The 15088-nt window shown below is 38.0% G+C and overlaps 1 protein-coding gene across 3 annotated transcripts in view; it reads right to left on the bottom strand.

Moving 5' to 3' along the window:
- Positions 1-15088, bottom strand: part of RNGTT (RNA guanylyltransferase and 5'-phosphatase) — a 187289-nt gene that overhangs the window by 113896 nt on the left and 58305 nt on the right. For all 3 annotated transcript variants that reach the window (XM_027695540.1, XM_027695522.1, XM_027695530.1), the window contains one exon: positions 770-934. In XM_027695540.1, the coding sequence (XP_027551341.1) occupies positions 770-934 (165 nt within the window). The remainder of the gene's footprint in view (positions 1-769; positions 935-15088) is intronic.

Raw genomic sequence — 15088 nt, 5'->3', positions numbered from 1 at the left:
AAGATTCATTACCTGCAACAGGATCGAGGAAATGACAAAAGGAAATGAAAACTGACAATTTGCTGTTCATTGCTCTGTGCTAACGAGACACGGGACTGCTTACAACAGCAGTGCAGAGAAAAACAGGTTCTTCTAGAAGAAAGTATTATCCAGGAGCCATTTAATTCACAGAAGAACATAAAAGTATTTTACATGTCTATACTGAAGAAAAGAGAGCACTATGAAAGACAGGAACTCATATATGTATTTGCAAGTCATATGCATTACTTCAGAAGACCTAGGGCAGTATTTTAAGAAGTAAAACGTGGAGACATTAACGAGAATGGGCTCTTAATAATCACCGCTGAACATGAAGCAGGAGTTCAAGCACAACTCATGATTCTTATCCTATGGCCAAATGGGGAATGGAAGTAAAAAGAACATTATATTCTTACCTAAGAAGGAGGATAGTGTGAATAACATAGCTCTCAGATATTCCCTTGAGCACAGAGACATTTCAAACCTAAAACTCAACTTCTATATCATCATTCAACATTATGAAACTAAAGAATCAGGTTTTGCCAAAGTACACGTTTTAAATATGAGAAAATAGTAGTTCAGAAGAACCACTTTTCAAAGTATCCCAAGCTGCCAACTGCCCCCCCAGTCATTGCTGAACACTTGGTGAGCAGAGCGACTGGTTGGAAACAACAACAAAAAAGTTGAGGGAAAACCTATGCCTATCACTGCTTTGCTGCCTCCAACATAAAACAACTGAAATCAAGCTTACCTTTCTTGAAGTGTAGATGTCAAAAAATGGTTTGTTTCGAACACTGAAGGGTTCCTGTGCTTTGTCGATAAGACCACTTTTCATCTTTTCATGTCGTGGAAATATAATCTCTTTCTCTATACATGAAAGTCGCACGTTAAAATCGCAGTCTCCAACAGGCTGTCCCTGCCAAGTTACAAAAATCATTATTAAAACGAAACACCAAATTATTTGAACTAAGTTTTCCTCACAACACTTAGAACCCTACAGATACATAAAAATATTAACAAATCATTACATTTTTCCCAAATACTTTGTTTTCAAGCATTTATCTCAGGCTGTAAGAGGTTTAATCAAATCAAAGTTCATAGAAAGAAAGAAACCTGTAATATGCATTCAAGCATAGGTGAAGAAAATAGTTAAATAGCTTTAAAATTAAGTAAAACAACTTAAATATTCCCTACTTATAGCTTCTACATAGTAGCTACATACTTTCCACACAGTTTTCCTCTGAAGTCATTTAGCTCCTTTTGTTCACAATACTATTAATGACAACACAAAAATGATATTTACACAGTTAAGTGAATTCCTTGCTTCAAATGTACTATATTGATGCCTTGAAAGAAACATTAATTAAATAAATGTTCATTTTTCTGTCCTTGAAAAGAGAAGAATATAGCTGCAGTTGGAAAATGTGCCAATAAACAATGGCTACAAAAACGTGCATGATATGTGATGGCTCAGGCACAAAAAGGTAGTAAAAGCCCTTTGCTAAGTCTCAGTAGCACACTGACCTTTCAAGATCTGAAATGAAACAGCAGCTTTACATTCTCTTTATACATTTGATGCATTGCGCCAGATAAGTATGAGCATTCAAAATGCGCATTTGTCGGATTAATAATGGCTTGTAATGGAGTTATTATATTTTGAACATTAAAGAGTAAGGAAAACACACTGTGGATATCACTAGCACAAAATAAGTAACTGTCAGCTTATAAATTCTAAAGTTCATTTCAATCAGACATGCTGTTTTCGCAGCAATAAGGCAAAAAAGTTGTAGATTTGCATTGTTACATGCAACATGATACAGCACTGAAAGTTATTTACCTGAGATCATCCTTCATTTAGCCCCCCCATTCACACAAGAAAATAGCTTTCAAAACCTGTTCCTTTCACAGTCCACAGGAATAAGCTCATAGAACCTTGGCTTCCAAACCAGACTTTTCAAAAATTGAAAGCAATGAGCACAAGAAACTAAGGAGACATGGGACTCAAATCATTAATGGCAGCAGTAGAGCTGAGCAGGAGAATCGGCACCCGGGTATTTTCTGTACTAAACACAGCTGGAAGGAGAAAAGCCCTGCTCTAACGTGCATCAGAAGGGATCTGAACTGGTCAATTAGAAAGAATGCCAAGAAAATAAATGGCAAAGTGACATTCTGATGAGGCATAAAAAGGTAAGAGATATAATTAATAAGTAATATCTGAACAGATATCTCAATTAGGAGAAAACCGGAGTGCCAATTTTAGACCAACATGAATTTTATCAGTTCTTTCCAAACTCATGTTGGCTTTCACCATGATCTTCTGCATTTCATGCTCCCAAAGGAGCATTAAGTTTGTCTTACATTTCTTTCCTAGCATTAGATCCTTACAAGACCTCTAACAATAAAGTCCGCAGTTGTTCATGACAACAACTTTAAGAACTATGCATTGCTCCCAAACTACATGTAATTCCCAACCACTTTCTTTCAGGACTCTGCTTCAGTCTATATAGGAACAGGCAGCATAGCCAACATCACTCTGAGGGGGAAGCACATCCTGTACAAAGCCTGTGACAGACAACATGGGCGAAATGTCTTCTAATCTCTGTTCACTGATCCACGCTTGAGAAGAAGAAAGCTTATCTGGCTGTTAACTATTGCCTTCAGCATTGCCTTCCTTTCAAGCATGAAGGTGTTATTAGCAAAGAGCTATTCAAATGAATGGAAAATTAGAGTATGGAAAAATCCCAAGCGCAGGAGAGTGGCTTACTCTTTACTCATTTGCCACAGAATACAGCTGCACAATCTACAGATTTTTAAGTGCCACAGACAAAATGCTAGAGAATGAATCAATCTTTCCTTCTTTCTTTCCTTCCTTTCTTTCTCCTCCCATGTACAGCATACTTGAGTACTCATCTATACAGTGATTGAGCTTATCCTGGTTTGCACATCTAATTAAAACATAAAAAACACATCTTGACCCCTGTAACAACTGACCGAAGAACTGATTGAAGAATTCTTTCCTGGGAAATGTGTACACATATTTTTTATTACTTCAAAGAATACCATAATTCTCTAGGTACATTTCAGCAAGATCTAGTGCACATGCTCTCTTTCCTACAGAAGCTTTTCCACTCAGCTGTATTTTATTAGTAGGTCTGAAAGAGCAAATTAACTAATTAGTATTTCATATATTTGAGCTTCCAATAAGCAGTAAAGTTATTCAGAAAGCTTTTTTACAATGACTCAGTCAGAAATGCTTTTGTACAGTGATTTAAATTTATTCCAATCCCTTAACAGTTAAATTAAAAGCTGAGATGACTTCATATGCACCATAAACCATCTGAATCACTTTCTTTTCCTTTAAATAATCCTTTTACTTTTTTCATCTGCTTGGAACTAATTATTTCCTGCAGTTCTGCCAATCATATATTTCTATTTCAAAGCTTGTTAAGCAGAAGAGTATATTACAACTAGGTTCCATCACATAAAGGTCAGAGCTAGGTTGACATAAGATTGTATGAGATGAAAAAACACAAACAATGCTGCCGAACAACTTCTTCATCAGCCTAGGAAACTAAGAAGTCAAGGAGTAGTTAATTCTCACAAAGGCACAGGACATTTACAATAAGTAAATTAGCACAGCATTGAATTTAAGTGAAGGACATGCTGAACAAAAGCAATATTGAACGAGGGCAGCTTTTTCTTTGTTATTAGACAGTTGCTATAATTATGAAAAATGGTGCTAATATACAATGCATTTATCCCAGACATATCCAAAAACTTGAAGTGATAAAATTCTAGCTTTTAGCAAATAAGTAGGAGGGTAACATAGGCTGCAATAAATAATTCAGACCTTGACAAAAACAGTAAGAGATTATTCAGTGTACAAAGCACACATTTAGAAGTTGTCAAAACTCAAGACATTGATGCATGTATAATCTAAACTCAGACATTAAATAACAGCATGTTTTTAGGCAATATAGATGTTTTATTAATTTAAACATTTAGATGTTTGAGATTTTATTTCAATATGTAAGTTTTTACTTGTTCGAGAAGGATGAGGGTCACCACTGTTGAAGTGCATAGTTACTGGAGTATGTTACATGATAATTCCTGTTCTAGACATTTTTAACCTAAAATAAGTTTTTTAGCAAAGGGTAAAACAAAATTAACAAATAGCATCTGTCTCCTATCTATGCTAGAAAGTTACACTTATCTCTCACTGCAAATTTAATATATCTAAAGCAAAATATCACTTAGACAAAACTTAAGAGAAGAGTCATCTGTTGAATCAACACCTCTTCCTCAAGCAGCTGAGTTCTTTTCACCTGTTCAACCTTTGTGCACTGCACTAAGGTCACAGCATGGAGTGGGCTTGCAATAGATGCGGCACTTTAAAATATGGGTTTGATTTTAAACACAATCCTCCACACAATTTCAAAACATAAAATGAGATTCCTACTGAACTTTGAAATCCATCCAGGACTCAACATTTCTAAATTTAAACTTATGTTACTTGAAATTAAGTTCTTAACACAACTCATACATAATCTCACATAAGAACCTAGTGTACCACAAAAAGAAATACATGTTTAAAATCACTAAAAAACAGGGTCTGCATCTCATTTAATATCCATTGTCTTGAGTGGATGGCAGAAGGCAAGAGATTAAAAAAAACACAAACAAACAAGCAAACAAACAAAAAACCACAGAAAAACAAAAACCAAAAAAAGGCCATCACCAAGAAAAACGCACCCACCCACCAAAACCACAGTTTCTATAACAATGCTCCAAATGAGTGCTGAGAGACTGAATTTGGACAAGCGTCAGACTGTGCTCCTGCCCTCCACCCAGCTCACAGAGACCTTGATGTTGAAGTCACAACCTCATGCTACATCTGGTGAGTAACTCAGATCCCAGGTCATTACACACAGGACGATGGCAGGAATTGCTGAGACAGAGGTAAGACAATAACATGATTTCTGCTGCACACCCTACCTCTCTCTCTGCAAGGAGAAAGGAGGATCTACTGCTACTCTACAGGCTTAAGTTTCCCTTCCCCTGTCTCTATGGTTGACCTTGTGGCTACGGCTCGACAAATTCCATGACCATTTCATAGAAAGTCCTTATCTAAATGGATGCAGACAACATGTTATGTAGGTGCTAAATTCCACAAAAGTACTCTCTCTTTGATTTTGGTATTTATTTGGCTTTTTCCCAATGCAGCTATATTAAAAAGAAAAATAATGCCTGGGCCTCTATATATAGCTGATAACTGGCACGGTCGGGGATAAACAGAGAATATTTATTTCTTTCCTGAATGAGATACGGTTGAAGCCTACCTACCAGCAAAGCATGTTCCAATTGCTTCTCCAGAGCAGTACCTGAGACATGAATAATTCAGAACACATACATATATACGTTCCATGCATGTCTTCACTTATTGAGCCATAGTGGAACATATGTCACAACTGCCTTAGCTTTAATGATTTTGAGAGAAGAATAAAGGATAAGCTCAGCCTGATATTCTACCCTGTGTTTAACATTATTATTGACAATTCAAGGCACCCACAGCTGACATCTGCATTTCCAATGAAAGCCCATTATTAGTTCTCCCATCTTCTGAAGACCATGTAGTCTAATATTTTGCATTTTATATTAATGATCTGGCACTTATTTCTTCTGACCATGGTTCTATTGATGCTGCTTTTTTTATATGCATAGCCTTATGTAAAAACAATCTGAAGGTGCTGTTTGAGTTTCCAAATAAGATTATTACTATATTCAATCACCTAAAAGGTTTTTTTCATTTCCTATGAAGTTTTCTTTTTAAAGCAGGATTAAAAGTAAAGTATTAGACAAATGAAAAATTTTATAGAATTATGATCCTTAATTTTTTCATTTCTAAAAGGCAAAAGGCATGACAATCAATATAATCTAAAAATACATGTTAAAATTTGGTGGTTTTTTTTTAATTTTTATCACTCAAATATTCAAAAGAGATATGACAATGGCAAGGCATTCAGCAGTCTCAAAATGGTTTCTAAAATTTATCTTGGCATCAATGAGGTACAGCATGTGAAATATTGTTCCAATTGTAACAATACAACCAACGTGCAGCAAGAACATAATTACTATTTATATGCTGATAGTTTAAAAAATAGAATATCACTTTGATTTTCCACAGAACAAAAATGGTTTGGAGAATCAGATCTATTCAAAAGATTGCTTAAGACATATATTAAATTATTGGTATTTACTTAAAAAAATAATCACTGAATATAAATTCAAAAATGTACAAACCAACAAAGGAAAGAAGTTTGTAGCCAATGGCTAACACCAAGGTACAACAGAACATACAAATATAGCCCCAAAGGGGTTTTTTATTAGCAAACATAACTTGAACAAAACAGCAGGACTATCAAAACTGTGGGTAAAGAGATAAGATCAAAACAGAAAAAGTAGATTATAATACAAACATTTCTCCCTTCCTTACTCTTCTTGGATTGCTCAAAATTTAAAGCAAATTCAAGAAAAAAAACCATAAAACTCCGTAATTTCAAGTGGATGATAAGTTTGCATCACCAGTGTAAAGGTAACACATACAAAGCAGAATATTTACTATCAGTTGAAGTGACTAAATCATGATTCTCACGACTAACACCGGGCAGTAAAAAGGCAGACTTATGGAAACAGGTATCTAGCATGGATGAACCTTAAGCCCCATCTTTTGATTACAAAGCCCCAGTTAGGCATCGAAAGCTTAGTAGCTGCTATTTTGGGAGCACAGACATCTCAGTCCAATTCATTGTTTCATTGCATTTACAGTGACTTCATTTAGAAATCTTTCTGAGCCCTCAAAAACAGAACTCAATAAGGGGATTTTACTGGGACGTAAGCGCTTAGAACCAAAAAGGAATTTTGTTCTGTCTAGATCGGTTGCCTCCCCCTCAGGTAATCTGAGGAGTAGATGAACTTCCCATTTCAATTACAGAAGCAAAACTCATAGTTCTAATAACTTATAACTATAAAATAGATGTGTCATTATCACCATCGGATATTTACACACAAAAAGATTGCATATGGGAATACAAATTTTAATTATTTTACACTGAATTTAGGCTACGTGCAACGTCAAAAACAGGATTTTACTGTTTCTGCTTTTTCCAATTATTCTTCCTAGTGCTTTTGTTGCATGTAGTATGGAGGCATTCTTAACCTTAATTGCAACAGATACTAGATGATCCAGTCACTATTTGCTCTTTCTGCTTCTACTCGCCTCACACTGCCTTCCTTTCTACCAGCCATTCACAATGACTCTTCATAGGAATAGCTATTATGGGTTTTCACACGGCTGTCTTTATGATAAAGAATTATCACTCCAGTGAATTAAAGAACCGTGGGAAAATTCCTTCATCTTAAAGACATTATTCAAAGCATTTCATACTTGAAAAGATTCTGGCACTGATGTTCTTAGAATACAAATCACTTCATGGTATTTAAAATAAGACTAGTACAGTAAGTATGAAGTCTCCTAAAAACTAGAAAAGAGAATAAAAAAAAAGTAGTAACAATCAGCACTTATTCACAAATACTATCTTAGAAAAGGAACTACCTACGTTTCCTAAACCGTGATAGAACTAAAAATTAAGTATCAGCTTGTAATAGATGTTATACTCCTGAAGACTTAATATCCATCATTTCAATACATAATCTTCTTTTAAGGTATCTAGTTCATTGTGTGCATGCTTAGCTTATGAATAAGAAATACTGATTAATATAATACTCATTTCAAAAGAAAAGTAGTCTTTTTCTTCATATTTCTTTTAAATAAGAGAAATATTCTAAAAAGGATGAAAATATAGCCTTCACATTCTCTCCTAGATCACAACAGTCAGTCAGGGTATTCAGACGTATTAGAATCATAGAATGGTTTGGATTGGAAGCAACCTTAAAGATCATGTAGTTCCAATCCCCCTGTCATGGGCAGGGATACCTTCCCCTAGACCAGGTTGCTCAAAGCCCCATCCAGCCTGGCCTTGAACACTTCCAGGGATGGGACATCCACAGCTTCTCTGGGCAACCTCTGCCAGTGCCTCACCACCCTTACAGAAAAGAATTTCTTCCTAGTATCTCATCTCAACCTACTCTCTTTCAGCTTAAAGCCATTTCCCTTGTTCTGTCACTACAGGCCCTTGTGAAAAGTCCCTCTCCAGCTCTCTTGTAGGGCCCCTTTAGGTACTGGAAGGTGCTATAAGATCTCCCCTGAGCCTTTTCTTCTCCAGACTGAAAAATCCCAATTCCCTCCCAATTAGGTATGGAAGAGAAAATACTAGAGAGGTCCTGCTTTCGCCTTCATAAAACCTATCTTGAACTATATAGTTATTTTATATTTGGTACACCATTCCAATTGACTATTTTTTCTCTAGTTTTTTTCTCCTAGAAACAGGAGAAAGATGGGAAGGTAAGAGACAGAAAGTTGAAAAAAAATGAAGTATTATGGCTACATTAATTGCAGAAAAGGAGTAATTAAAACTAAGTTAGGAAAATAAGACATGACAACATTTGAACACACTCTCACTGCTTCCATATGACATATTCCCTATCATGCTCTATTTCGCTTATAGTTTTTTCTGTTTTGAAAGATACTGGACAAGAAAAACCCTGTGTTAGACTTAATTCCCAGTACATAGAAAACTGGACATGATAATGCAACTGCAAAATCCGCTCCACTGCAAAGTTTTTCACACTTTCCACTTCAGCTGTGATTACTGCCGCATTTTTGAGAGATCTCTATATTTGCTTGAGACAGAAGTTGGCTTTAATTCCACTTGGCAGTTCCTATGGGAATGACTTATAAATTGCAAGATGAGGGAGACAGTTTTTCTATTTAATCATAAGCAGTTCCTAGCATTACAACAAGATAAAAAGATACTGCAAATAAAAGTGAGGGGCTTTTAAGGCTAAAACCATGAAAGGCAAAAAATTGTTTAGCAAAGATATTGAGAAAAGTTCTTTAAGAAGACCATCTAAGAACAAAAAATTTGTTTGTGGACTTTATTCTCCAAATCGTGTTTAAGGTTTGAAATATCTCAGAGTTATTTTCATTTACAATGCAACTAAACACATCAGAGTAAGCAAGTAAAACATACAGAACCTGAAAAATATAAAGGATTTAATACCATGACAACTTCTAAAGTTACTCTTGGAGAACTGTTTGTCCTGTATCTCTCTCCCAGGAGCAACACTTTGTGTCCCTTCCTCTGACAATTATACTAGTGATAATCTGCCATTCAAAAAGGTTCTAATGAGAGTAACACTTACATTTGGAGAATGAAACAGGACATGACAAAATTTAATACAGTCCCTTTGCTTTTATATAATATTCTATTAAGCATTCTTTATTTTGGAAAATGTGGAGAACAAACCACCTTCACTGTGATCTACAGTGCCCCCTGGGTTGCGAAAAGGAGGATCAGAGATGTAAGGGAAAGGAAGAAATAACATTTTCTTCACACAATCTGACCAGCAAGTAAAACAGTCAGGCTTCAAACTAATTACCACTAAACAATGCTCCCCAACAACAAGCAGCTTATTAGACAAAAAATACAAAATCAAGAACACAAAAACAGCAAAGACATCCTGTTCAGCATGTACTAATTATCACTCTTCAGCAATAATTTACTTTATGCAGGCATGTTAGCAAAGGAGACATTTAAAAAAAAGAGATGCAAAAACGCATAGAAATCCTAGTTTTCAGTTGCTGTGCACTTCGCTCAAGCACAAGGAGGAACAGTGAAGAAAACACAAGTTAACTGTCTGAAAGTTTACAGAAGAGGTATGAAGATTCGGAAATTGTGCTGCTGAGACATTTAAGTCAGGTTTTCAATGATGCACAAAAGATGCTCAACTGTGACTTCGAAAAGCTAAGATGTATTTCTGCCAATCCAGCTCCACAGACCCAAAAGCTTCTGCAGCGTCACTCCCTTACCATGTTGATTCTCCATCCTACAGGTCCACCATTTGTTGCTCTTCCTATACCGCAATGCTACCATTTCAGAACTTCAGAATACTGAAACACATTACCTGGCCAAGCTGTTGTTGCTCTCAACAGACAGCACCATAAAAACCAGAGGAGGAAGAGAAAGTAAACTTAATGCATCTCTCCCAGAGTGAACAGAAAGCAAAGCAAGACACAACGGAGTGGATGCTCATTTCATTTACCTTACACCCTGAGCCATGAAGGAATGAAGTGATATATACAGATGTCAAGAACATAACACACATTAAGAGCATCATTACAAACATCCTGGTGTTTGTTAGGTAAGTCTCTGCAATAAATAATTGAGAGGGTGCAAGAGCAAACACGAGCATAGCATCCTCATTTTCAACAGTACTATTAGTAAAAAAAGCATTTTAAATCTGTATTTTCAGGTACCATTTGAAATAGAGCCTCAGAATTAAAATTAAGAGTGGAAGGGTGAATGGCAGCCAGGTGCATTTTTAAACAGAAAAGACACAATTAAACACTTGCACCTCTGAATTGTGCCCTCAAAACTTCCACAGGTTTCACCTTTTTAAGATAAGGTTAAGAGGCTAGCAACTAAGAGACAGCACGTACTGTGAGCATTACATTGTTTTAAAATAAAGTTTGTAATGGAAAAGTCAGACAAGGTAATATTTTACAGGGATTTAAAACAAACATTTTTCATGCATTAATTCAATGAGCACATTGGCTGTAAGCGGGATTTATGACTAGCATACCTATTTACCATGACAAATTTTATCTAATAGCAACAGCATTGCTATGTATAATGACAACCAAAGAAATCTTGATCTTGACTTAATTTAATGCACAGAGTATTAGGAAATTGAATCAGAATTCTATCTCCTTTCTAAACGTCTAAATAATTATTCTTTTTCAAGCGTTCAGTCTATTCTTACCATTGCAATCTGGTCTCATGAAAACTTGGCTAGAGTTTAAAAATTTAAAGGCCAGGGTTAGAAAGGAAAAGGAAAGTAGTATCCACTTTCAGCATCCTTGCTAAGAATGCACTAATTAGATCCTACATCATGCCAGTGTTACTTTTTATTACTTAACTAAGGAAAAAAATAGTTGCTTAAGTTTAGTGTCTATACATTTACATGTAGCTACTGAATATTATCTCAGAAAAAGCTTCTCAAAACAAGGTTTTTCAGGAAAGTTGTCTCTAAGATGACTGGAGAATGAAGACACCTTCTCTTGTGGGTTGTTTCAGACAAAAAGGGATTTGGATTTCCCTGTATTAATTATTAATTATTCTACTTTCAGTTTCCTCTGTTACACCAGAATTATCCACATTAAACATCTTATTCACTATTCAGGTGAAAGAGCTAGTGCAATACAGCTACTATGATTTCATAATAATGAACTCAACCACATACAGAGGCAAATCAAGAAGTTGAAAAGTAACATGCGCCTCAGGGATTTAGCTCTGTACTCCATTAGGGCTAAACACCACGAGAATGTTGGGTGCCATTAGGCTTTTATGTTCAGAGGAATATGAAAAATCCAGATTTCAAGTGTGTAGAGCTCACACATAGCCAGTGACATGCATGTGGGAAAAAAAACACCTCAATTAGAAAATTAAAAGCTAAATAAACACATGAATTTTTATTAAAGACTTTATAATTTTTCAGTGAGAAAAAGATTTTTCTCAGGAAAAAAAATCCAATCGGTTGTAAGAAAAGACAAACTGTGTTAAAATTGATCCCTACTTACAGACATTTCACGAGCCAAAAGTGATTTGAGATGATAATGACATCTTTCCCATATTGGTGCCATCCTCTCCATAGACAAGCATAGTGGCATACCAGTTTTCATCCTCCTTAGATTTTCTTTAACCCTCCACAACAGACTTGTGCTGTCTGTTATATCATCATCATGCCTAGGCTTCGCGAACAAAGATTTGGGAAGGGCTCTACCCACGTTTCTTGCAAGCGCGTTGGTGGCTAAAAAGGCCAATACGAGAAAGGCATGTCCGGTTGCAAAAGACACAGCAGAAAGACTCCTTAGGTGGTATATTCTGCAAGGCTCGATTCTTTCTGCGTTGTCTTTTCTCCTCAAGGGTGATCCTGCGCGCTTTCTCAAAAGCATCAGCAGCGTTATAAATGGTGTGTCTCCAGGCCTCCCGATTGGAGGCCAGAGTAGACCAGTTATGGTGATCAATATGGCCAAGGCTGAGTTGTTGCTTCAGGGAGTCCTTGTATCTTTTCTTTGGGGCTCCTCTCTTGCGGCAGCCAGTGGCAAGTTCACCGTAAAGCAGGATCTTAGGGAGGCGGTGGTCTTTCATCCTAGAGACGTGCCCAGCCCAACGCAGCTGTGTTCTCAGCAACATGGCCTCAATACCTGTGATTGCTGCCTGTTCGAGAACAGATGTATTGGTCACATAGTCTGACCAGTGGATGTTTAGGATTGTGCAGAGGCAGCGTTGATGGAAGCGTTCTAGAAGACGCAGGTGGTGGCGGTAGATGACCCATGATTCGGAGCCATATAAAAGAGTAGACAGCACTATGGCTCTGTAAACACTGATCTTGGTACTTTTCTTCAAGTGTTTATTTCGCCAGACTCTTTTATGAAGCTTTCCGAAAGCACTATATGCCTTCGCTAATCTGTTATCTATCTCCCCGTCAATCTTACCGTCCGAGGAGATGAGGCTGCCTAGGTAATTAAACTGTTGGACTGATTTGAGTTCTGATTGTCCGATGGTGATGTGGGGATGATGGAGGACTTCCTGAGGTGCAGGTTGATGGAGAACTTCTGTCTTCTTTAAGCTGACTTCCAACCCAAAGAGCTCAGCAGCGTCTGCAAAGCAGGATGTTAAACGCTGCAGAGCTGCTTCTGTGTGAGCAACAAGGACGGCATCATCAGCGTAAAGCAGCTCCCGGACAAGATGGTTTAGGGTCTTGGTGTGGGCCTTCAGTCGCCTTAGGTTGAATAGGCTTCCGTCAGTACGATATCGTATGCACATACCGTCCTGATCATCGAGGTCTGCCATGGCCCTTTGGAGCATCATGCTGAAAAAGACTGTGAATAGGGTAGGAGCGAGAACGCAGCCTTGTTTCACACCATTCTTTATCAGAAAGGGCTCAGAAAGTGTGTTGCCATGTCTGACTTGGCCGTGCTGATCCTCATGAAGTGAGAGGATCATTTTAAGGAACTTGGGGGGACAACCTAAACGTTCCAAAATCTGCCACAGACCTTTTCTGCCCACAGTATCGAAAGCCTTGGTGAGGTCGACAAAGGTTACATAGAGACCTCTGTTCTGTTCCCTACACTCTCTTGCAGTTGTCTGAGAGCAAATATCATGTCTGTGGTGCTCCTGTTGGCTCTGAAACCACACTGACTTTCAGGTAGAATTCCTTCTGCTATAGCAGGTATTAGTCTGTTCAGGAGTATTCTTGCCAGGATTTTGCCAGCAATGGAGAGCAGAGTAATACCACGGTAATTTGAACAGTCTGCTTTGGTACCTTTCTTCTTATACAAGGTGATGATGACTGCATCACGAAGGTCTGAAGGTAGTTCGCCTAGTTCCCAACAGCGCACCACAAACTCATGAAATTTAGCATGGAGTGCAAGGCCCCCATGTTTCCAGACTTCGGGTGGAATTCCATCAACCCCAGCTGCCTTGCCGATTTTCACCTGCTGTATGGCCTTGAGGGTTTCTCCTAAAGTGGGGGCAGTATCCAATTTGTATTTCACCGGTTGTTGTGTGATGGACTGAATTGCTGAGTCTTGTACTACACGGTTGGTACTGAAAAGAGTCTGAAAGTGTTCAGACCATCTATTCAGAATGGAGGTTTTATCTGCTAGAAGTGTTTGACCATCTGCACTGAGTAATGGGCTTTGGACTTGGTATGTAGGCCCATATGCTGTTTTCAGGGCCTCACAGAATCCTTTGTGATCACCTGTATCTGCACATAGTTGAGTTTTTGCAGCTAGATCGGTCCACCACTTATTCTGGATGTCACGGAGTTTCTGTTGGAGCTTGCTGCATGCAAGACGAAAGGCTGTTTTTCTTGCGTGACAAGATGGCAGTGCAAGGTGTGCTTGGTGGGCAGTTCTATTCTTCCTCAACAAGTCCTGGATTTCTTGATTGTTTTCATCAAACCAGTCCTTGTTCTTCTTGAGGGAGAACCCTAAGGATTCTTCAGAGGATTGCAGGATGCAGCTTTTAATATGATGCCAAATTGTTTCAGGGGAGGAAACTGCAGAATCTGTGGAATGGTTTTCGAGCCTAGTTTGAAGGTTTGCCTGGAATCTTTCTCTTACTGTGGTTGATTGGAGATTGTTAACTTGGAGTCTTCTCCTTGGGATACTGACCCTTTTGGGTTTGAATTTGAGATTAAAGTTGAGTTTACAGCGCACAAGCCAATGGTCTGTTTGACATTCTGCGCTGGGCATCACGCGGGTGTGGAGGACATCGCGGACATCTCTCCGACGCACCAAGACATAATCGATGAGGTGCCAGTGCTTAGACCTGGGGTGCATCCAGGTTGTCTTCAGACTATTTTTCTGCTGAAAGATAGTATTAGAGATGGTAAACTGTTGCTCCGCACAGAATTCTAGCAGAAGTCGACCATTATCGTTGCAGTTTCCAACACCATGCTTGCCTAATATGCCTTTCCAGGCTTCAAAATTCTTACCTACTCTGGCATTGAAATCACCAAGGATAATGATCTTATCATCTGCGGGCACCTTTTGGGTAAGGCGGCGCAGGTCAGTGTAAAATTTTTCTTTTTCAGCAGGGTCAGCTTGGAGAGTTGGGGCATATATAGTGAAGATAACAACGTGCTGGTTGTTGTTTAGTGAAAGGTGTAGGGAGATAATGCGGTCAGAGTGACCTGTCGGCAGATTTTCGAGTTTGGGAAGAATAGAGTTTTTGATCATGAAGCCGACACCTGAGAGATGTTTTTCGGTTTTGGGCTTACCTGACCAAAAGAGTGTGTAACCGGCACCATGTTCTCTGAGGCTACCTTCCTCGTGAAGGCGAACTTCGCTGAGAGCAGCAATGTCGATGTTGAGACAAGCCAG

The sequence above is a fragment of the Neopelma chrysocephalum genome, unplaced genomic scaffold, assembly GCF_003984885.1.
Source record: "Neopelma chrysocephalum unplaced genomic scaffold, ASM398488v2 Primary Assembly neopelma1_23b, whole genome shotgun sequence".
Classification (NCBI taxonomy): Eukaryota; Metazoa; Chordata; class Aves; order Passeriformes; family Pipridae; genus Neopelma; species Neopelma chrysocephalum.
This window is presented reverse-complemented; position numbering and strand designations above follow the sequence as displayed.